Here is a 23,912-nt window from a genome sequence, read left to right on the forward strand (position 1 = left end):
CAAAACTGTTTAACTGGTCAGGCTTTTGTGATTGCTCAGGACAGGATGGTAGGTATTTCCAATATCAAAACCATAAGAGAATTTTATTACGAAATATGAGACCAGCCAATGTAGTTTGAGTCGAGCAGAAACTGGTCAAGAGAGCTGCTGGGAAAACAATGTGACATTCCGTTCCTCAGGGGCACTATAATGGGCTGGATTAAAATGACTTGCTGCATTAGTGGCTATGGCCTGGTCAAAGAAAATACCAACAACAGGAGGATTATTCCTGTGCGCACTGTTTGGGTTCAAGCCATTAAATAGATGGAGATCAGCAGATAAAAGTTACCATGTAGTCACTAAACGGTAATAATGGCAAAGTTAGCTGAAAATTGTCATATGGAAACAGAAATACTTGAAAACCCATTCAGACTGTTAAAATGTAACAGTAAACTTGCACTTTAGTGACATTGTGTGGTAGAAGAGAGAAAAAACAAGAGGAAGTAAGGTCTCTATGCTGATTAACATTGTATTGGTCTTTTTTTTTTTTCACTGATTACAACTCAACCAGCAAGAAGTTCCTGCTACCAAGTTAATAATAATAATGACAAAGACACTAGTGTCATATTGCAAAATCGATGATATTTATTCATATTCTTTCAGTAACCCACAGCACAAAAGCAAGAATGAAAGACAAAAACAAACAAACAAACAGAAGACTGCCACATCCACGGACAATGCTGCAGCGGGAAACATGAGCTCTTTGAACGTTTCATCCCTGACGTCAGATGATAAATCCTGAGAGTCAAGAAAGTCTTGCGTGTCCAATAAGAGATGATGAATCGGCCTCATTAAACTGAGCACAAGAAGAAGTGAACCTTTATTTAATGAATGACACTACTTTCTAGCATAAGGTGATCAGATCCATGAAGTGAAATTCACTGGGTCATGTTTAATTTCTCCAGCTTCAGGGTGCGACTGTGAGAGGCCATGTGACACATTATACAGCAATCATGCAGTAAAGTGTCGAATGAAGTGTGATAAGGCAGTTCACATACATTTCTCTCTAATTCACATAGACCCGGCTGAATATTGCAGTTAAAACATTCTGGGTCCTTAGTTTTCAGCTCTTATTAAACAACATTTGCAAAAAAGCTACTGTAAACAACGGACTGAGCATTCAGGTCTATGTAACACTGAAGCAGATGACACACAATAGCTTCAAAGATACATTTCAGAATCGCTGAACTTACATTTTCGGTGTCCGAGCAATAACAACAACAACAAAGAAAAGCAAGCACGATGTGCATTCAACACAATAGAACACTTTGGTTGCAAAGACAACTGTCGTACAACACAAATTAATTAACTGATTAAATCAACTATGTACAATGAAGGTACGTAAAATATGCAAAATAAATTCTTAAACCAATTGCACAATATACACAAATATACCACCGTCCCATCTCTTTATTCTTTAAAATTTGTCAAGAGGTGCTGTGGCACATGATGGATAAAAAAACGGTTCGGATGCACACTCCAGATATGGTTAGGCATCTGCAGACTTAATGGTTTTACATCAGCTGTAGGTTGGTCATTTTTCAAAATGTTTGTATACTTCATATACATTTCATCCATCATTTATGGTTTCGCTAAATCACCTAGAAGAAACCTTCGAGGTCTTAGGAAAAGAAAAAAATCTGGTTCCGATTATTAATAGTGAGACAGCCAGTGATGCCAGTAGAAAATAATAAAAAGCATAAAAATATTGTTTTTGGAAAAAATTATTTGAAAATTTAGAGTTTCTGGTTGCACATAAAAACTCAAAGAGCAGTGTGGAATAAAAGGTATCAAACCGGCTGTTGATTTACATCATACAAATCCTTCTTCACTCTTTCCTCTCAAGAAGGACAAACATCTTCACAAAACGAGATTCATGACATCTTGTTTTTCCAATCGCCACAGAGTGCAAACACCGAGAAGAGAGCTCTTTATCTAGCATACTTTAATCATAGCTCTCTTAAAAAAACAAAACATTGAGATCAATGGTAGCTAAAACACACTACTGTAAATAGCAAACTGAGATGAAGACAGCAAAAATGTCAACTACTCTATTAGAACAAGAACAGATAGCATATTTGTCTATATTTCTTAATCATCTGTATTTACAAGAATCTTAACTGGTCTTTTACACGGTTGAAAGCTGTGATTGACATGTATTTGCTCTCAAGAGAAATAAATGTTAAAGGGGAAATTAGACATCACTTCAAATCCTTTCGATTTCAATGTTAATGTTAAAACATGTGTGTACCATCATCCCTGATAATGTTTCAAGTTGGTATTTGTCATTAGGGTCCACTTTTTGAAAAATGTCCTTTTAAGGCAAAGAGAATAGGAATGCTGGAGGTCATCAAACGAGTGGAGAGCTTTCTCTGCCTTCGTCCTTCCAAAAGATTTGAGGTAAAGACTGCCGAAGAGGTCTCGATTATTTTTAGTGGGATGAATTAAGAATCTTTTAGATTGGGGGTGGGGGGTGGTAATTCAGTTTTTGCAAACCCCTTCCTCCTTTTCATCATTTGCGCCCACCTATGTACAGACTATAAGATCTCCTCCACACCATGAGCGAAGATCATAACCAAACCTGGCTCCAGAATCATATCTTCACCCATGTGCTGGTTCTCACAGGCCATCACCACCACGGCCTGCTTACCCGGAATGCGCTTGGCCACATAGTTTTCGTAATATCGGCGGTTCATCTGCCGTGTCTCCAGCGTGGCCAAGCCTTGGGGCCAGTTGCGCTCGTGGGCGTTCTCGATGAGGTCATTAACGATCGACAAAGGACATCCACTGTCTATGAGCGACCGTTTGATGACGGCCTGGAGGACGGCGTCTGGTGTGGAGATCATTCCTCCCCAACGGGTCACGCGAGCGGGCTGCAGAGAGTTCACCCATCTGTGGCCAAACGAGTCTAGTTAGTTTGACAGTCATCTGATTGTCAATTATGGTATTAGCATTATAACTTGCTCAACAGTAATTTATTAGTATTCATGAGTCATTTTCTTGCTCATTATTTACATAGTAAACTGACATTCTATTCACAGCACAATACAAACAACTATGATTATGGCTTTAAATTTAAAGGCACCATATGTATAAGATTTGGATGAATATATCCACTAGAACAATATTATATATATATATTTTTGGACTTGTGTACTAACATTATCACAAATGTTTCCAATAAGGTTTAAATCTAGAGAAATCACCAGTGTAACGTCATTGTGTCGCCTGTCAATGACGTAATATCCGCCTTACCCTCGAGTTCCGGTTTTAATTCCGTAGAAACAATAAAGATGCTTTAATATATTATGTGCTATATTAGACAGGTTTGCAACTGTTTGGATAGATACCTTTATCAGGTTAGTCCTATTGTTTGAATCTCTTGTTTTCTAGATTTACCATGAGTTAACATGTTTGTACCATGCCTCATAGACAGCACTATTTTGTCAAGTGGCTAACATAACATAATCAGAAAGAGTTTTATTTGCAGTAACAGTAATAAAGCATTTTCTCCACCATACATTATACTTTAAAATGAATTGCATGCCATTTAGCATCCATCTTTTATTAATATGATATTCTAATATCGATCTAGCTTACTGAAGTGGGCAGCAAGTGTCTCATACCAGCCACCGAGTGAATGAACAGAGTAACGTTATAACATAACTTTCAACACACAAATGTATTTTTAGTATGATTGTTTTTGACCGAGTAAAACAGTGCTGCGTTGCCCTACAATTTTAATTCGAAAATGTCCCAGGCTCTCGGCCACCCTGTTTCATACTACAGTAACGTTAATAAAACTTTAATACATTAGCTCATCCATGAATATGATTTCTGCCCAGTCTGATTGCTTTCCCAACTCCCATGATTCCACGCTCATTCACGGCATCATCAAGCTACGCCCTTGTTATTGTTTTGAATAATAACCTCTCTAACAGCAAAATTTACATACTGTGCCTTCAGATTTTTCGTTTTTTCATATTCTTTTGATAAATATATTAGATACAAACACAAATATATTTAACACTACCATTTAAAAGTTTAGGGTCAGTAAGATTTTTTTTAAAAGAAATTAATAGTTTTATTAAGCAAGGACAAAAGATTTCTATTTTAAATAAAGGTTATTCTTTTCAACTTTCTAGTCAAGGAAATGTGAAAAGTTTATTACAGTTTCTAAAAATAATAAGCAGCACAACGGTTTTCACCATTGATGATGTCTTAAATGATTTCTGAAGGATCATGTGACTGGAGTAATGGCTGCTTAAAATTCAGCTTTGCGTCACAGAAATAATTCACATTTTGAAATATATTATTACAATAGAAAACACTAATAATTGTAATACTTCACAATATTAAATTTTTTACTGTATTTCTGATCAAATCAATGCAGCCTTGGTGAACATAAAAGACTTTTTAAAAAAAATGCCAACCCCAATTATTTTAAAGCAAGTTTAAAATTAGGAAAAATACATTTTCTTATTCATAAATAGTTTAAAACAGTCTAGTTTGAATTCATATTGGCCTAAACAGAGGCAGAAGAAGACCAGATCACTCACTCCAGGATCTCATTGTACTCTATGCTCTCCTCCAGGTTCTGTAGGTTAGGGTTAGCGCTCCGTATTGCTCGCATGTAAGCTTTCAGGAGCTGGATGTCACGTTTCTGAAAAAAGAAATCATGGGCAGATTAAAAATACAGAGCATAAAATCCAAGACGTTTTGGGAAGTTTTTAATCCACTGTGACATTCACAGGTCTGACCTGTTCTGCAAGTTGGTGCTTATGCTCAGCGGCCGTCTTCTCCAGATCTGCAATCTTGGTCTGCTGTTGCTGCACCACACTGCGTAGATGCTTAATACAGTTGTGATTTGGCATCTCATCTTTGGGCATTTCTAGCCTAAGGAGTAAAAGCAGATTTGAGCAAAATGGAGCAATTGAGGGGCGTTCACACAGGATGTGCCATGGCGCAAGTCAAACACATCAGTGTAGCGCATGTTGACATTAAAAACTATTAAAGGGCACCGATTAGGACACTTTTAACAAGATGTAAAATAAGTCTCTGACGTCTCCAGAGTGTGCATGTCAAGTTTAAGCTCAAAATACCAGAGATAAATTTGTATAGCTTGTTAAAATGACCACTTTTGGGTATGAGCAAAAACGCAATGTTTATGTGTGTCCCTTTAAATGCAAATGAGCTGGTGCTCCCGGTCCCCTTTCAAGAGGAGGGCGGAGCTTCAAGAGCTCATGCTCCGGCATACCAGCAACAACAAAACAGTTTAATCTCACACACTGAAAATGTCAGCATTGGTGTTCAGCCTTAAACATTTAGAATGCAACAGGACGTTTCTGAATAGTTAATTGACGAATTTACGTAGTTGATGTGGTCAACCATCTTCAAGTCGTCGATTAGCATTCTGTCATGATAATCTATAGAGATATTTTTTTAATTTAAGAGATATTCTGATGGCACCACCATCTGTAGAACTTAGTCTGGAGCCCTGCATTCTCCCTCCAGATACTGCTATGAATTACTAAGCGAGAACTGGATGGTGAAGATGGTTGTTCAAGTACATACCCGCAACCTTCCTCACACGTGACAGGTCGTTTGGGGTTGTGCTCGCAGTCCTTGAGGTGTGACTGCAGCTGGTCGAGCCGAAGGGTGGCCGTGCAGCCGAAGCCGGCGTTATCGCAGGACATCTGCAGCTTGGAAAGCATGTTACGCATGATGCGGGGGACGGGTCGAAGGTGGGCAAGGGTCACAACGGTGCGGTCCACGGGGCAGATCTGCTGCTGTGCAAACCACTGTGTGATGCAGGCATTACAGAAGGCATGCTCACAGTGAGGGGCCTGAGAGAACAGAAAAACTGATCAGGAAGTAACTTGAACTCAATATGCACTGACTTTTCTGGCTAACTAATGTGCATTTTTCCGACTTTTTACTGTCTAGTTGTTTCATGTTAAAATAAGCTTTTTACTAATATGCAAGGAAAAAACAGTTATCTATAAATAATACATTTTAGTTTTTTTATTAGCAATTTTATTAATAAAAGTGTGTGTGTGTGTGTACATAATCATTTTTTTGGTGAAAGAAATATAGCCTGTAAATTTTGGCAGGTTTTACAAAGAAAATTTTGGACCTTTGTAAAACACATTCACACAATGGTCTCAGCAGTGATATCTGATAACCACAAACCCATAATGTCTTGACAGAGGCTCATATCAAGGTGTTCTGGGATGTTGCGGTTGAATGAAAATAAATATCGACCTGCACTGGCTCCTCTAGCACCCCGCTGCAGATGGGACACAACAGATCCTCGTCCACCTCTCCTTGGAACCTGGTGATGTCGTACCCCATGGCACATTACCGGAACCCTTTGATATCTGAAATAAAACCAGCAGGAAGAGCGTGTAGTGAGAGCTCGGCCAGTACGCTTGCCAATTGCCTCTGAGACAGAAAAGCAGGAGGAGCCATGGATGTACAACAAGATGAAACTGAAAACTTGTAGCCTTTGTTGGCCATTTTTAAGTGAAAACCGAATCGAACACAGGAGCAGAAAAACTGAGGAAGCAGGCCTAAACATGATTTAAACCAATATACTAAACTGAAGCTTTTAGGATTACAGCGAATGGCTTAGATCAAAACGATAACAAAAGATGTGTTCTCATAGGGATACTAGCAATGCAGCCTTTAAATTGGGCTAAAACAAGGCACCGCTTTCGCTTCTGGAACAGCCTTTATGCCAGAATCACAACGATGCTTTAAAATGTAGGTTTCGGAACAACTATCAAAAACTCCTTAGAAGAAGCACTAAAAGTAAACTGATTGAGGTTTAATGATCATGGCATTTTGAGCTGAACACGGAGGCACTCAATGTCCTGCTACAATACAGAAGTAACATGATCGTATTTCCTGTTCAAAGGTGACCTTTTTCTTCTTTTTTCACTAGGACTACACAGCTCTCTCAAGTGAAAAATGCAATGGCTGTGTGTTTGTGTGTATGCGGGTATGAGATTCCTAATGTGCTGTCAAGGAATATGGGTCCACTGTGAAGTGTGGCTGCGAACTCAGTAAAGCAACATAATGGGAACAATTTTTGAGAGGCCTTAGAGATTGCATTAAGATTAATATTGTGTGGATGGAAATTTCACCTCCTTTCTGACTTCATTTTGGGGAACAACAAAATGGAAAGCAATCAATCATTAATCAGTTAGATGTAACGGTGTCCTAAAAAGCCATCACTTACATGTAAATTCAGTTTTAGCCCTAACCAGCTGCGACAAGCGTCAGGACATTTTGTCAATTGGTTGGTTTCTATTTTTCCACAACAAAATCTTATGGCACCAAATCGCTTCATGTAGCTCTGTATTTAACATTAAATAGCCCTGATTGCCATGTGATACATTTCACTTAGTAGCAAGTAAAACATAGAACAGAAGTAGATAAAACATAGAACAGAAGTAGATATTCACAAGCAGAGTATCTGTTTTTTTAAATAATACTCGAGAACAAACTGAATTTCCTTTTTTTTTTTAACTACACACATTTCTGCAAATAATTTATACACTCACCTAAAGGATTATTAGTAACACCATACTAATACTGTGTTTGACCCCCTTTCGCCTTCAGAACTGCCTTAATTCTACGTGGCATTGATTCAACAAGGTGCTGAAAGCATTCTTTAGAAATGTTGGCCCATATTGATAGGATAGCATCTTGCAGTTGATGGAGATTTGTGGGATGCACATCCAGGGCACGAAGCTCCCGTTCCACACATCCCAAAGATGCTCTATTAGGTTGAGATCTGGTGACTGTGGGGGCCATTTTAGTACAGTGAACTCATTGTCATGTTCAAGAAACCAATTTGAAATGATTCGAGCTTTGTGACATGGTGCATTATCCTGCTGGAAGTAGCCATCAGAGGATGGGTACATGGTGGCCATAAAGGGATGGACAGAAACAATGCTCAGGTAGGCCGTGGCATTTAAACGATGCCCAATTGGCACTAAGGGGCCTAAAGTGTGCCAAGAAAACATCCCCCAAACCATTACACCACCACCACCAGCCTGCACAGTGGTAACAAGGCATGATGGATCCATGTTCTCATTCTGTTTACGCCAAATTCTGACTCTACCATCTGAATGTCTCAACAGAAATCGAGACTCATCAGACCAGGCAACATTTTTCCAGTCTTCAACTGTCCAATTTTGGTGAGCTCTTGCAAATTGTAGCCTCTTTTTCCTATTTGTAGTGGAGATGAGTGGTACCCGGTGGGGTCTTCTGCTGTTGTAGCCCATCCGCTTCAAGGTTGTGCGTGTTGTGGCTTCACAAATGCTTTGCTGCATACCTCGGTTGTAACGAGTGGTTATTTCAGTCAAAGTTGCTCTTCTATCAGCTTGAATCAGTCGGCCCATTTTCCTCTGACCTCTAGCATCAACAAGGCATTTTCGCCCACAGGACTGCCGCATACTGGATGTTTTTCCCTTTTCACACCATTCTTTGTAAACCCTAGAAATGGTTGTGCGTGAAAATCCCAGTAACTGAGCAGATTGTGAAATACTAAGACCGGCCCGTCTGGCACCAACAACCATGCCACGCTCAAAATTGCTTAAATCACCTTTCTTTCCCATTCTGACATTCAGTTTGGAGTTCAGGAGATTGTCTTGACCAGGACCACGCCCCTAAATGCATTGAAGCAACTGCCATGTGATTGGTTGATTGGATAATTGCATTAATGAGAAATTGAACAGGTGTTCCTAATAATCCTTTAGGTGAGTGTATTTACGGAGACTGCAGTGCCATATTTTGAATATATATGTTATAATTTACTATTGTATATATGTATATATATATGTATATATAATTTACTATTTACTACTAAAACCATTTTGGATAAACTCACTCCTAGACTACAAATAAAAACAAAACAAACTGTTAGTCATTTTACACGTCAGTAAGACTGACATTTTCGATCAAGTGAGCGGTTATTAGCCAAAATAAACTCCAAAGAAAGGTATTAAAATCCATCTTCATTATTCATCATTACCTCATCATTATTTGTCCTAGAACTAGCAGAAAGCAGACCTTGTTGATATGAACTATACTAAAACGCATTAACTTCTATGAAATATTCATGATCTGAGCAATTAGAAAGTGCACAGTAGCATTAATGGAGTACAAGTGATTTACCTGCCATTATATTCAAAAGAAAAGGCCATTCATACCTCACTAAAGCAGAGCCCTCATGATCCCTGTACAATGAGCGGTCCTCATGTGTCAGGTGGGCAAGGCGACTTTCCTTACGATGCAAGAGCGACCATCCCCCTTAAGAAAGAGAAAGTGAAAACAAGACATACATTACGATGCAATCAATCAATACACTGCTATTTATTAAGACTCAAAAAGCGTGTTTGAAACACTTCCTGGAAGCTTCAGACAAGTTTGGCATATTTACCATCATCATTTAGTCCATTCCCTATTTCAAGAGGTTTTGTATCCAATAGACGTCGTCATTTAAGCTTATCGAGATACTTTTTCCTTCCACTTTGTCTCTTGAGTGAAAATCCAAACCATTAAATCCTTGATGCATCGCAATCGAATTAAGAGTCAGCTCATTTAAAAGGGCGGAAAACGTAATGGTACAACAAGACACATGTGCACACCCTATCACAGGGTTGGATGTGTGGTGAAATGTGTTCACTATGCAATATATATTTGGGTGGCCATCAGTGGACAGTGCTTTAAGAGCGATTAAGAAACAATGACTCAAATGTGGTTCATACAATAAACAAGACACATGTGCACACCCTATCACAGGGTTGGATGTGTGGTGAAATGTGTTCACTATGCAATATATATTTGGGTGGCCATCAGTGGACAGTGCTTTAAGAGCGATTAAGAAACAATGACTCAAATGTGGTTCATACAATCAGAATTTAGCCTGGCATGCAAAAAAAATCCCATAGTCTTACATTGAGCAATATATAGGGACCAAATCATCATAGAGGCTTATGGCTGGAATGGCAGCAAGCAACCACCCAGAACACCCTGGCAACAACACTGCAACACCCTGGTAACCATCCATTACACCCTCGAATTATAGCGGTGAGTTTTCACTCAATGCAATCCCAAAATCTTTTGTTTTTAGACATCCATCACTTTTCCACAGCCTACTGAAACAAAGCAGATGTGGTCTGCAAGGATTAAACATGTATGATGTAGGCTAACAGCGCTAAAACACTTTTAGCAGCACTAATTTTCCTTGAAATCTGATAAGACATAAAACAGAAGAAGGAAAATGCTGGGGTTACTACACAGATCAATTTTTCTCATTTGTTAAAACCAATCCAAAGCGAAGAAGGGTAGTCACAGCATCTCTTTCGATTCATAACAGTTCAGGGAGGGGTGGTGTTTTGTCCCAGTAGGCTGGTGGTGACCTAATTTTAGCTTGTCTAAGCAGATGGAGGGGGAGAGCGTGGGTGGTTCAGAACGTTCTCCCCTAAACCCTCATTTCAGCGATGGCATCCCTCGCTTTCATTCAATAAAGATCTAGTGATGCATGATTACCAAATGTGCATTTGGAAGCACAGAGCTGCTCTGGCACACGTTTACGAGTGCCAATACCATTTTGTTCCATTAAAAAAAAGTGTAAACTGCCTCATATTTTGGACCACTTGGCAGATGACAGGTCTGACAAACCACTAAATTTAAGTGGGAGACCTTTGGATGCCATCAAGAGGGTCCTTCACTGCCATCACCAAAGGACCATTCAATTCACATTTATTTGTTGAGTGCTTTTCACAAAACAAGTATTATTATATACATACACATACAGAGAGAGAGAGAGAGAGAGAGAGAGAGAGAGAGAGAGAGAGAGAGAGAGAGAGAGACCTGCAAAGACACCAAGAAAAAAATAAGGGTACTCCGTGAAGGGTTAATGTTAAATGGACAGATGTAGCCATTTAAACGATATGCATACTGATCATAAATAATTGCATCAGAAAATAACAGACCGTCTTGAACATTAATATATCATGCTGGATTCGGACAGACAGGTTAACTACACTCCTGCTAACATACAGGAGTATGTACAGTAATGAACCAGACATGACAACACACCTGTAAACAAATGTATAGCTATTAAACCTCCTGGCGATGAAAACGGCTTCATGTCTGCCAACCTGAAACACACGTTTGCTGATGTGTTTGAGAGACTAAATGTGGCGCTTAGCATTAGCCGGCTCGCTAAAGCTGATGTACAAAAACAACCAACATACTCCTCACAACCATATGACTTATTTGCCGTGTTCACGATTTTTTGGTACAGCAAGGAACGAATGGCTCAAAATGTATTTTATTCACTGTCAAATTACATTTACAGCATCAGCTCATGCTAAGGAGCTAGCGTGGCTAACTAGCATGAAATCCAACTAGCTGACGCATGCCGAAAGAGCAGCTTTGGTCTAAAAACATTACACCACACGTTATTAAGTGTCACATTACAAATTCTAGCCGTCAGCAAAACCCATGTACATGTCATTTAAACACCGTCTGATCAAATAACGTCTTGTGTTCATGTTTCGTGACTGCATTTGCCTTCAGTTTGTCCTATACCGTAATGTTACTAACGTTAGTCGACATGAATAAAGCGTTAAAAATCTCTCAGCAGGACTGTAATACCTGTTCCCGTAGATCGCGGTATTCCCCCAAAGGCTTTTAATGTGATTTCTGGATGTAGAGACTGATATTTGTAGTGATCTGAGAGATGGCTGATTTCTCTTCCTGAGCCGAGCGGATGAAGTCTGAATCTGCTGCTGCGCCTACAGGACAGAGTGTGTGTGGAGGAGCAATTATACCAGATTTTCCCTTAAACATATTGCATGCTTACTAATCTGAAACATCATAAGGTAGCCTATATATAAGAATGAAAATACAGATGACATGAAAGTTACTTGAACAGGTCAAAGTACTTCAATGATATTTGAGGGGATGGGAGTGAGAATGTGTTGAACTTACATCACAGTCATGAGGTAAACCAAGTTGATCAATGCCTTCGCGTCGTGTGATCTCCTCCGATTGACTCAAAGCTGGCCGCTGGTCAAACATTAACATCAGATTCATAAAAAACAGTGCGGTGTGCCTCATGCTGAAACACTATACTGAGAGGATACAGCAGGTCAGGAGATCATGTAACGCGCTTAAGAGACTGCAGAAAATCATGGGTGGACAGATAGTCAGGTAAAGAGTTGATCCATTAAAGCATAAATTCTAAATTTACATTACTGAAACTTTAAAGACTGCATGGTAATAAATGCAATGTGCTCCCTGCAAGGTTTTGATTTAAGAATCTTCCAAAGTATTTATTCTTTTAATTTTTTTAATTCTTATTATAGTAACAAGAATGTCTTCAGCTAAATTTAATTTTGAAAATTCTACACAAATAGGCCTACACAGATGAAAATGGCTAAAAACATTATAGCATAATTGCTAAAAGATACCTGACTTTAAATTACAGACTTTGGTGTCTTAGGAAATTCGAGCACGGTTTCAGACATTGTTGTGATCTTTTTAGACCTGTTGTACAGCCAAAACAATCTTTGATGCATTCATTTCCTATTAAAGCTGCTTTGAAACAATCTGTATTGTAAAAAGCGCTATACAAATGAAGGTGACTTGACTCTTCTAATTGATTCAGCAATGCCTATTGAATTATGCTTAATTAAAACCCACATGATAAAATGATTTATATTTATTTGCATTTTCTCCAAGGACGACTCTGAGCTTGAAGCTTCTGCTCTACCATTGTATGATTTCTGTGATGATCCCACCATTCTTCATACTGGCAACACATGCCCAGGTCGACAAGGTCATAAAGTTGAATGAGAGCACACAAGTCAAGTCTACACAGGAACAATTAGAGGAAGCTTTTGAAGAGCAGGTATGTTTAGAGGATTTTTATAAAAAACTATAGTTTAAGTGACATTATGCTTGTCTTTGAGAATCCACAGTGGCTTTTGTGATTTACTGGTTACATGCCTGGTAAAGTAGATCTACCACATTCCTTGAGGGATTTTCAAAACATAAAGATATCAAGTGATTTTAACACTGAGTGCAAAAAATCTTATCAACAATGACTGATGCAATCACTCAAATTCAAATAGTTTCAGCACCTGTGTTGAAATTCATGGATTGGGATTACAGTTGCAGACTACGTTTATGACCCCAATGCACTATATCATACAAATATTAACATCTATGGACCTTGAAAATGATAGCTGTTGACAAAATAGTAATTTGGATTTAATAATTCTCTCAAGGGCTACTACTTGCAACGCCTGTTCCTTCAGTATGGGGACAATGGGACTTTAACCTATGAGGGTCTGCAGAAGTTGCTAGGCAGTTTAGGTCTGGGGGAAGTCAGTATCCTGGAGATCCAACATGGAGTGAAGCATTCTTCTCAAACCCTGTTCCATTCCCACTCACATGATGACCATCATCATCCAAAGACCACAAACTCACCTCCACTCAAAGAAAGGTAAGATGGCTAAAGCATCTTCTCTACACTCACAGATTCTGGTTGGTGCCAAAGACTAATCCATTACAACATTCAGTCCTAGACCTCACAATAAATCAGTGCTCAGTGGATCTCCTGCAGAATGGGGTCACTCTGACTATTTCCCAAACCCTGGCCTAAGACACAAAGTGGAAGAAAGTGTGTCACCACTGTCAGACCATCCTACAGAGAAACACCTTCATGGGAATGTGAGTATTTTCTCCTGAACTTCCTGTTAGGGTGTTACAAATGGACAAAGTCTACAAATGAATCCTCTTCACTATCACATGACCAAAGGTCTGTTGATATCTTGAGGTGTGCAGACAGTAAAATTCAATCCATTAGCCTTTCTCGTTCTGTGTGAGGTACACAGACTATTTTGGAGAGAGATAATAATCATGTGCCCTGCTGAAAAGATTTTTTTAACTGGTTAGTGCTGGTTTAATGCTGGTCTAGCTGGTGGGCCAGAAGAGCCATACTGTATATCAGTAAAACTCGACTGGCAAAGCTAGTTGATCATGGTCATGTATAGTAAAACACATAAAACACAGTATCTGGCATATGTAAATACATATGGAAGCCCATTTCTGCCTGCACATTAAAAAAATCATGCTTTGGTAAATCATAATTATGACACGAATAGTCAAAATTATGAGATACTAAGTCATAATTACGAGATAAAAAAGTAAAAATGATGACGTATTAGGTCATAATTGTGAGTAAAAAGTCAAAATTATGACAAAACATAATTGACAAAATTTGAAATGACAAAATATTGAAATTATTAAAATGTAATTGTGAGTAAAAAGTCAAAATTGTTACAAAGCCATCATTTATAAAAAGTCAAACTTATGATAAAATGTCGACATTATGAGTTAACATTATAATTATTATGACATAAAAGATGACAAAAACTATTTTGAAATTATGATATAAAATGTTGAAATTATGAGCTAAAATGTCATATATAGTTAAAAATACAAAATTATGAGATAATTGAAATGAAAAATGTGACTTTGTATCTCATAATTTTGACTTTATAATCTCATAATTTAGTATGTCACAACAGACATGACTTTTTAGCTCATAATTTAAACTTTTTTTTGTCATAATTATCATTTACCAAAGCATATTTATTTTCTTAAGTGGCAGAAATGGGTTTCCATTACAAGATAGGTAGTCAGGTAGTCATTATCTGATCTTTCAAATATTAATTTGAGTTTTGATTATTTTATAACTTTGCCTGTATATTATCTTAATGTGTCCCACAAGGAAAAGAATAGTTATTTACAATCGAGTCGACCTTATACTGACATGACGGCCACTGCAACAATATTACAGTAATATTAACACTGAAGTCAGTTCTGACAAAACAAGAGAAAGTGGGAGAAATGGAAGTAATGTAAGTTTTACTCTGAAGAGCACTGTAATGTGCACCATTGCAATGGACAACATCGGATAAGGAAAATTGACCAATCAGAATCGAGTATTCCAGAGAGCCATGTAATAATGTTGAATCTGAATCTTATCTCACATTTCTTATTACCTTATCGCAGTGTCTAAACGTTACCCAGCTCTTGTGGAACTTTGGGCTGGGCCAAGCGTCCCATATCACTCCTGCCCACTTCACCTTCCTGTGCCCTGCCCTCCTGTACCAGATTGACACAGGAGTGTGTCTGCGACATACAGAGGAGCAGTCACAGGGAAGCAAAACCAGTGAGGGTTTCCTCAGAGGTGTGTGTGTGTAAACTGTTTCCCTTAAGTGTGATATCAGAATAAATTTGTGTTTGTTTTCATGATAGTGATGATTAAACACATTTTTTATCTCAGCTCTAGGTTGGGCCTCCTTGGCACTCTTTGTCATCAGTTTGCCCTCCCTGGTTGCCCTGGGACTGGCACCCCTGCTCCAACCTTCTATCCTTCAAATATTCCTCTGCCCGATGGCTGGGATGGCAGTGGGTACGCTCTGTGGAGATGCCCTCCTGCACCTCCTGCCCCATGTAAGTAACACAATGCAAATGAAAAATCAATACATAATTATTCTGTACTTCTTCAAATATCCCAGCTAACAAAAATATGTTATAAGAGCGTTTTGCTAATGTTCCCATTAAGTTGTAGGCATCTTACAACAGTTCCCTCACGAGCGATTTTATAGATTATCATGACAGAATATGCTAATCAAAAACTTGAAGATAGTTAACTCCACATAAATTCATCAACTAACCATTCAGAAACGTCCTGTTGCATTCTACGTTGTCACTTCTTCTTGAGTCTCTCCATCATTGTCTGACTCCAGTTTAAACATAAAAGGCAGAACAGTTTCTGACATTTAATGCGTGTCTGTGTGAGGTTATCGGAGCTGCACACACACACACACACACACACACACACACACACACACACAAGCTCTTGATTTAAAGGGACACATAAAATGACGCATTTTTGCTTAGCCTCAAAAAGGGACAATTTTAACATGCTGTAAAACATGATATGTGGGGTATTTTAGGCTAAAACTTCACATACATACTCTGGGGACATCAAATACTTATTTTACATCTTGTAAAAAGGGGCATTGACATGTCCATGTGACAACAGTGGTTTAACCTTAAAGGAATAGTTCACTTAAAAATGAAAATTCTGTCATCATTTACTCACCCTTAAACATTGTTGCAAACCTGTATGAAGAATATTTTTGATAGAATATTTTGATAGATTTTGAAGAATGTCAGTAACCAGGCAGTTGATGGGCCCCATTGACTTCCATAGTAGGGAAAAAAATACTATGGAAGTCATTCATTCTTACATTCTTCGAAATATCTTCCTTTTGTGTTACTTTTGAATGTTCTCTGAACAACAAGCAGTAACATTTAAAAAAATGACATTTCATTTCAGAACATTTCAGATGTATAAATAAAGTTTTTGTGCTGTTTTGAGAACATTATTAAAGACCATTCTAACATTCACAACGTTCTATTAACGTTACTGGAAGAACATTTGTTCACAACTTTGAAAGAACCTTGCAAGAACGTTAGCTGAAGTTCTGAGAATGTTCCCTGTTAGCTGGGATACAATAAAATGATCTATTAAATTATAGATAAATTATTAAATAAAAAATAATTATATAATTATCTGAATATATATATATATATATATATATATATATATATACAATAATATTATAAAACGAATAAAATAAAGGTGCATTTTTTATTCAAGCGCTATAGATTTTGGTGGTTTGTGATTTCAGGCCATCTTCAGTCAACACACTGAACATCAGGATGCTGTTTTCAAGGGTCTGAGTGTGCTGGGAGGACTTTACCTTCTATTTGTCTTTGAGAGTCTCCTGGGACTTAAGCAACATTTCAAGGTGAGCTTCGTCCAGTGGGAGATATATTTTTGGACTTTCATTATGACCTGCTGACTTAAATAAAAACACTTAGTTTTGAGGAAAGAGATGTGGAGTGGTTGTCTTTTCTCATTACAAAATTTTCCCTTCTTTTAACAGATTTTAAAGAAAAGGAGGCACAATGTAGAGTCTGGAAGGGAGCTTGACGCCCTGGAAGGTATTTTATTTTCACACAAGTTGACAGAGCAAACCAGAAAGGAAAAAATGGTTACACAACTTATAAATGCATCTGTACCCTGTTATAGGTACCTCATTAGCCAATCAGAATGAGAGCTCAGAGCATGGGCATTCTCATGGGCAGCCTGGACCAGGGAAAACAAGCATCAGAAGCATGGCATGGATGGTGGTGATGGGAGATGGAATACATAACCTTACAGATGGACTAGCCATTGGTAGATAAAACGATCACTCATTAAAGGTGTACTAACTACTAAATAATAATATTAAAATGAATGTTTAATTAATTACACTCTCATTAGATAAAGATATTTGCACAAATTAATTATATATGCTATATATATATATTACCGTGTATTGGTGCACAGTGTAAAATGTTTGCTGGCTGAGAAACACTGACCTTTAATTTTGGTATAAAAGTACTTTTGAATGCATTTATTACATTTAATCTCAATTTTTCTTTTTGTCCTCTAGGCGTTGCATTTTCTCAGAGTCTGACCGGTGGACTCAGCACTACGATCGCCGTGTTCTGCCATGAGCTTCCGCATGAGCTGGGTACATGATTGAGTAGTTTCTAGTAGCCTATAAATGGTCATTATGAATCATCAGTATTGCATATACTGTATATGTGTTTGCTCGTGTCTGCAGGTGATCTGGCGGTTCTGTTGGCCGCAGGCTGGCCTGTACGCAGACTGGCTGTGTTCAGCGGAATCTCGGCTCTGCTGGGCTTTCTCGGTGTGTTTACAGGGACGGCGCTGGGAAACCAGTGGGCGACACACTCACCTTGGATTCTCACCGTCACCGCTGGGGTCTTCCTTTATGTTGCTCTTGCTGATATGGTAAACATAAAATGTTCATTTAAGACTTTAAAAAAAAAAAATTATTTGAAAAGCGGATATAATTCAGAATGCCTATGTCATGAAGTCGCTGCTGTTAACTACAATTAAAAAAAAAATGTGTAGGATTTCCTTTAAAACAAATTTCACATTTACAAATTGCTAGTAATTTTCACAGTTAAGTATAAAGAAATGGCAAGTAACACACTGTGAATTAAACATGAAATTTGAAGTAGAAAGCCTGAAGGTTACACTTTACAATAAGATTCCATTAGTTAATGCATTGACTAATGTTAAGTAACAATAAGCAAAACAATTATTAATCTTTGTTAATGTTAGCTAATAAAAGTACAACTGTTCATTGTTAATTTGTGTTAGCTCAGATCCATTAAATAATATAATATTAATATATAGGCAGGCTAACATACAACTTTTGATTATAATAGGCTTAATGTACTTGTAAATGTTTTAATTATCATCGAAGATTAATAAATGCTTTAGAAATATTTTTCATTGTTATTTCATGGTAAAAAATGGAACCTTTTTGTGTTATTACACTGACATTTTTTCTTGTAGAACACACTCTGTTGTTTTATTTACAACTTTACCATTGTAGTTAATGTTAAAGACTCCACTGCATCTCCATTACAGAAATAATGAATACAGTATCTTTATATAACTTTTAACGTTGTGACGCTGTTTCCCTAGATGCCGGAAATGCTCCATGGAGATGCTGGATCTCTCAGCCCTCTGAAGCGCTTCCTCCTGCAGAGTCTGGGCCTGCTGATAGGGGGCGCCATCATGCTTTGCATCGCCCTTTTTGAGGATCATATTGCCATCAGTCTGGGAGAAGACTAAGGATATAAACTAGAGAATATTCATATGCAATGTCATCCTCAGGATATCACACCAGTGTGAGAATTTCCATCCAAACCAGCAGTATTGTGTACACACCCTCATCCCATTATGAACTACTGTGTAGATGTGGATATTCTGAAGAAAGTGCACGGGATAATGGATCGCTATAAAAAGAGGAACAGTGGGAGGATATCGTACATAGGCATCATCGGTCAACAGATTTTTAACTGAAGCTCACTAAAATGTTTTTTTTTTTTTTTTATGTGGGAAATACATCTTACTGAATGATGTGATTCTGGCCAGTCGATGTAACTGTAACTTGTCCTATGAGGCAAATGCAGTTATCAATACCTCTTACTTTCATTTATCATATAAATATTTCTATGCCTATGCAACCTTAAACATTGTTTTTTTTTTATTCTTATGTATTGAACATGGTTGTTGTTAAAATGATAATCTACAATCTTTACAATAAGCATAATGTCATTGTTTCCAGCCAAAGGGCGTTTAAGAATGTATCATTCTTCATCGTATCGTTCAGTTATCATTTTAAATTGGTTATAATTCCATAATTTTTATATCAGAATATTTTCAACTATCATTGCAAATTAAAACGTTTTTGTAATAAAAATGTTTAATGAAAAATATAGCTCTTCTTGACATTCATATGAAAAGGGAAAGATATTTCCTTAATTTGAACCAAAGCAGTTTAAAAATCCCAAGTTAAAAGGCCTATACGATGTAATATTTAATAAAATGTGCTGTTACAACATGCTAACATTGTGTAGTGTTAAGAGAAACAGAAGACAACAACAACAACTTGTATGTAGCAATAGCATTTTATTTCAACATTACCAATTCTAAGCCACGATACTGAATGACAAGACCTACTGGCTGCAGCAGTTCATGAACCTGACTAACAAAAACATATCGGATTTTTTTTGTTTTTTTGTCTTTAAAGTCAGAGAGACCAATTCATTTTTAATAAGCTCAAATTAAAAACGATTATGTTCTTTCTTACTTAAATACATGTACAGAGTTTCACATCTGTTAGTAACAAGTAACCATTCACAAGCTCGTACTATGAATTAACAAGGCAAAGTGCTTTCAGGATTGCATTGTCACATAAGGAAATGAATGGCTTGAGGTCTTTTTGTGGGGTTGAAAGGGTGAGGGTTCTCCTTCCTTAAGTCTAGGAGGGGGTCACGTGACCGTCCTGACAGATTCAGGTAGAATCCACCGAATTCGCCCCGTGCCCCCAGGTCCAAAATGGATATGTACAGAGGTACAAAGTTGGCAGGGTGGTGGATAGCTAACGCGAATTAGCCAGTGACCGGCGTAGTGTTTTTGGAAGGGCGTAAGGCTAGGGAATTCTACATACCCCATATTTTAGTACAGAATGAATGTGCATAACTCAAACCAACCAACCCCCTTTCAAATCCCCACCACCAGTAGAAAATTGAGTTGTTGCTTCAGTACCAAAGTCATACAACCATCCACGCACTCTACTGAACTCGACCAAATACACAAACATACCATGAAGAGCTGTAAACTTGAGTTCAGAGCGCTCACAGTGAACATTTAGAAGTGAGAGAAAGTGAAAAAACGGAGGGGGGGAAAATGAGCACAAATGTAAATGCCAGCTAGTATAGGCTGATATTTTTCTCCGTTTTGTCAAAAAAAAAAAAAAGAAGCGATAGAGGCAAGACACATTTGACATCATTTGAAATATAATGGGGAGAAAGTTGAATTTGAAAAAAAAAAAAAAAAAACACACACACAAAAAAAAAAAAATCATAATACAGTCTGGCTTCACATTCCAGTGGTACTCTTGTGTATACACTTACAAATGTCATGTTACACAGACAGACACACAGTCGAGTACACTAATTGTTGTCTTATATCACCGATTGTTGGTTATAAGTTATATCTGTTCCATATACATATATATTTCCATTTGTCAACAACTGGTGGAGATTTAGATGCATCAAGCTGTAACACAGAGGTAGGATAATGCTACTTAAAATGCCTCACGTTTCACTAATTCTAAACCATTGTGTTTGTGACACTGCGCGTATGGGTCAGACTTGAAGCGGCAAGCAAGTCGTGATCTTATTGTTTGATATGGAATTGGTGTGATGTCATAGACCCTGCAATGGTCCCAGGCTTCTGCTGGTGATGGTATCTCCTACACGTTTAACTTAAAGACAGGATAAGAATATTTGCAGATATGTCGATGAGGTATACAGGGTTGATATGACCCCTGTTTATCGCACTCGCACGCACAACACATACACACCGGGTGCTGCCCTACACGATCGTGACAACGTTTCCATCGTCTAAACAATTAGCAGAGAACAGCTTGGGTCTCAATTCAAGTAAACAGTTTGGTGGCTTTTTTTGAAGTCAGGGTCACATTTCCTTCACGTCGTAATGTGTTTCCGTCACATCACCGAGTCGAATACTTGGCATGGTCAAGCAGAGCTTGACAGTAACCCTGTTTTATCAGAAATGAATGAGCCTTTCATCTATCCCAGCCTTTAGGCGATGGAAACGTAGCCACTGTGTAGTATTTTTGCTTTTCTTGAAACAGCAATCTTTTGGAAAGTCTTAAAGACGGCGGCGGGTCTTAGTGAAACTGGATTCAAACACGGAACGCATGAGGTCCGCTCGATTAAAGCCAGTCGCTTTGAAATGGCCAAATCCTGCACACATCCAATTCACATTCAGTTTGACTGAAATAAGGCTCTCTCAGCACTGAAATCTCTTATGTTGGTTTCAGTTACAAGAAGAGGGTGTTAACCTAAGGTGCCACAGATTACATAGCCAGGCCAAAAGCAGCCAGAGCCAACAAATCTCTAGAAATATACAATTGTCTCTTGATACTTGTATTGCTTGTTCTTGAATGAAATCAAGTGGCCATCTCTACAGAGACATACATTGGTCCTATGTTGTGAAATACTAGATTACTTTATTCAGTGTGCTCCCTGTGATATCAAATATGAAGTCATTGATTGCTTGAGGCCAAAATGAAAGAGCTTAAAGTTAAGTTACAACTTAAGTTAATTTGAAGATTATTATATGACTTCTGGTATTAGTTGCCAACGGTATCTCTGTTTTGTTCAATGAAATTCAAAGGAATGTTTCATTATGGTACAAGTTCCATTTTTCTTTTTTTTAAATTTGTCAAAAATGTACAAAGGCATGAAACAACAAATATTGGGATCCTGATGTCAGAAAAACAAAAACAAACAACAAACCCTGATCCAAAGATCAGCAATGAAACGTTCTTTGGTACCGCAGAACATATGGCCCAAAGTTCAAATGTTGTGTGGGGAGAAATAAAAACCTGCATATTTCACTGGTGACAACAACAACAACATTCAAGATACCATTTCCATATACAGCGATCACAATCACTAATCCAAAAAAGAACTGTAATTCCTGGCGATGCACTTTGCTTTTGGTATCAATTGATCAGAGGTAAATGAACAGGTCTAAACACCCCCCACAAACATACACAAATGCTTAACATGCCACAAAAAGCAGACACTGACTTTAAGTGGCGCAGAAGAAGGTTCATGGAAAACGGCACTCTCTGACCCATCAACCGATGAACAAACAGAAATGCCATCTTTCCAGTAAGCAAGAAGTATCGATAAGGCTTTGACACCTATCACAGTTTCCACCAAGTCCATTGTACATTCCACAAGAAAGTGCCACTTACGGAGGCAAAGCAGGAAGGAGTTCAAATTTGTACAATCCAAAAAACATAAATAAGTGAAATTAAATACCCTGCTTAAAGGACGAAGAAAAAAACAAAAACATGATGGATTATGTAAGAGGGCATTTTCCTCCATTAAGGATACTATGGCGCACAAAAAAGTTATTGCACTTCAGTCCATTTCAGGTGGATACTTTGACGTCAATACAACAGAGAAAAGGAGTCATGCCAACATTCTACAAGACACTGGGTTACAACTAATCTCCAATGCATTACCACACAAAAACGACACGGCACACGTCTACTTCACTAAGAGTTCACACTTTGTAAAACTAAACACGTTTTTTTTTCCATACAGAGTTTGAACAGGTCACTAGCTAGAACCGATCAAATGTTTTGCCATTATGGTTGAATTCAATTTACGGTGTTGTGACAAATTTGATCGCAGGTTTTGACGGCTCAAAACGCAACCTCGTGGATGGTGGCTATTTCTGATACTTACAACAGTTGTTCATTCATAAGGCTCACTAAAGGTGTTAATGGAAGACCATACCCTGTGGCATGTACTTGATAACAAAAGGCACAATCCCACATACTCGTCACAAAGTGTAGTACTTTAAAGAGATGATGAAGATGCTTGCAGACTCCAAAGAAATAGCAGCATGCCACGCAAAGCAGTCATTTTCTCAACCGAAGCCAACAAGCAAGTGAGGTCGGTGTTAGATTTACAGATGAACTTCTGAAGGTCCGTGATCGGTCAGTGAAGCTCTTGGGCTATCTCTGGTGGCACTATGCAACTATGTGAGAGAAAAAGAAAATATTCCTGCATAGCTTTTTTTTCTTCTTTTTAAATATGAAAATGTATTTTAAAGGGATCCCTATGTGCCCTGTCAGATCAGCCATTCAGTCAGGCTCCGATGGTCTTCTAAATAGCCTTATGAAAACAAGCTGCTGGCGAGAACAACAAAAAGCAGCTTTTTTCTGACTAGATCATTCGCTTGCAGATTTACAATTTGAACTATTAGCGCTTATAAAGTAGAAACATGAAGAAACACTAAGCCAGGGTGAAGGACATCATTTAAGTTCAAGAGCACCCCTTGAAAACTCCAATGTTTCCCATTTCAAGGCCTTGGAACGTGACCTTAGGATTCTAGTTGCATGGATCATGCGTAGCTAAAAAGCCCACCCAAATTACATGTACCAGTATTTATAGGGACTGCTAGTTGATGAGGTAAGATTGCCACGTCAAGGCAATACCGACCACACGCGAGGAATTACATCTTGCACATCTTGTGCTTCTGTTATTTACCTTGTTAGAAATAT

General features: G+C 38.1%; 2 protein-coding genes across 4 annotated transcripts; one reads left to right on the plus strand and one right to left on the minus strand.

The window, feature by feature from the left end:
- Positions 1 to 1,763: 1,763 nt before the first annotated feature.
- Positions 1,764 to 12,072, minus strand: rnf41 (ring finger protein 41). 3 transcript variants are annotated; one of them, XM_056240250.1, is made up of 8 exons: positions 12,052 to 12,070; positions 11,716 to 11,855; positions 9,261 to 9,360; positions 6,304 to 6,419; positions 5,614 to 5,885; positions 4,800 to 4,935; positions 4,599 to 4,702; positions 1,764 to 2,931 (listed from the first exon to the last, which is right to left on the minus strand). In XM_056240250.1, exons 4-8 carry the CDS (start codon positions 6,391 to 6,393, stop codon positions 2,577 to 2,579), a joined length of 957 nt encoding a protein of 318 aa, XP_056096225.1. In that variant the 5' UTR covers positions 6,394 to 6,419; positions 9,261 to 9,360; positions 11,716 to 11,855; positions 12,052 to 12,070; the 3' UTR covers positions 1,764 to 2,576. The 3 variants fall into 3 exon arrangements, with proteins under 3 accessions (XP_056096225.1, XP_056096233.1, XP_056096243.1); XM_056240258.1 differs by lacking the exon at positions 12,052 to 12,070 and adding an exon at positions 9,491 to 9,587 and having other exon boundaries at positions 11,716 to 11,878; XM_056240268.1 differs by lacking the exon at positions 11,716 to 11,855 and having other exon boundaries at positions 12,052 to 12,072.
- Positions 12,073 to 12,219: 147 nt separating this feature from the next.
- slc39a5 (solute carrier family 39 member 5) lies at positions 12,220 to 19,101 on the plus strand. Its single transcript, XM_056240219.1, has 12 exons — positions 12,220 to 12,273; positions 12,805 to 12,973; positions 13,353 to 13,570; positions 13,647 to 13,797; positions 15,145 to 15,322; positions 15,419 to 15,588; positions 16,836 to 16,955; positions 17,094 to 17,151; positions 17,240 to 17,386; positions 17,646 to 17,726; positions 17,820 to 18,010; positions 18,716 to 19,101. Exons 1-12 carry the CDS (start codon positions 12,254 to 12,256, stop codon positions 18,863 to 18,865), a joined length of 1,653 nt encoding a protein of 550 aa, XP_056096194.1. The 5' UTR covers positions 12,220 to 12,253; the 3' UTR covers positions 18,866 to 19,101.
- The last annotated feature ends 4,811 nt before the right edge of the window (positions 19,102 to 23,912 follow it).

The sequence above is a fragment of the Rhinichthys klamathensis genome, unplaced genomic scaffold, assembly GCF_029890125.1.
Source record: "Rhinichthys klamathensis goyatoka isolate OS25496 unplaced genomic scaffold, OSU_Roscu_1.1 h1tg000020l_1, whole genome shotgun sequence".
NCBI classification, from domain to species: domain Eukaryota; kingdom Metazoa; phylum Chordata; class Actinopteri; order Cypriniformes; family Leuciscidae; genus Rhinichthys; species Rhinichthys klamathensis.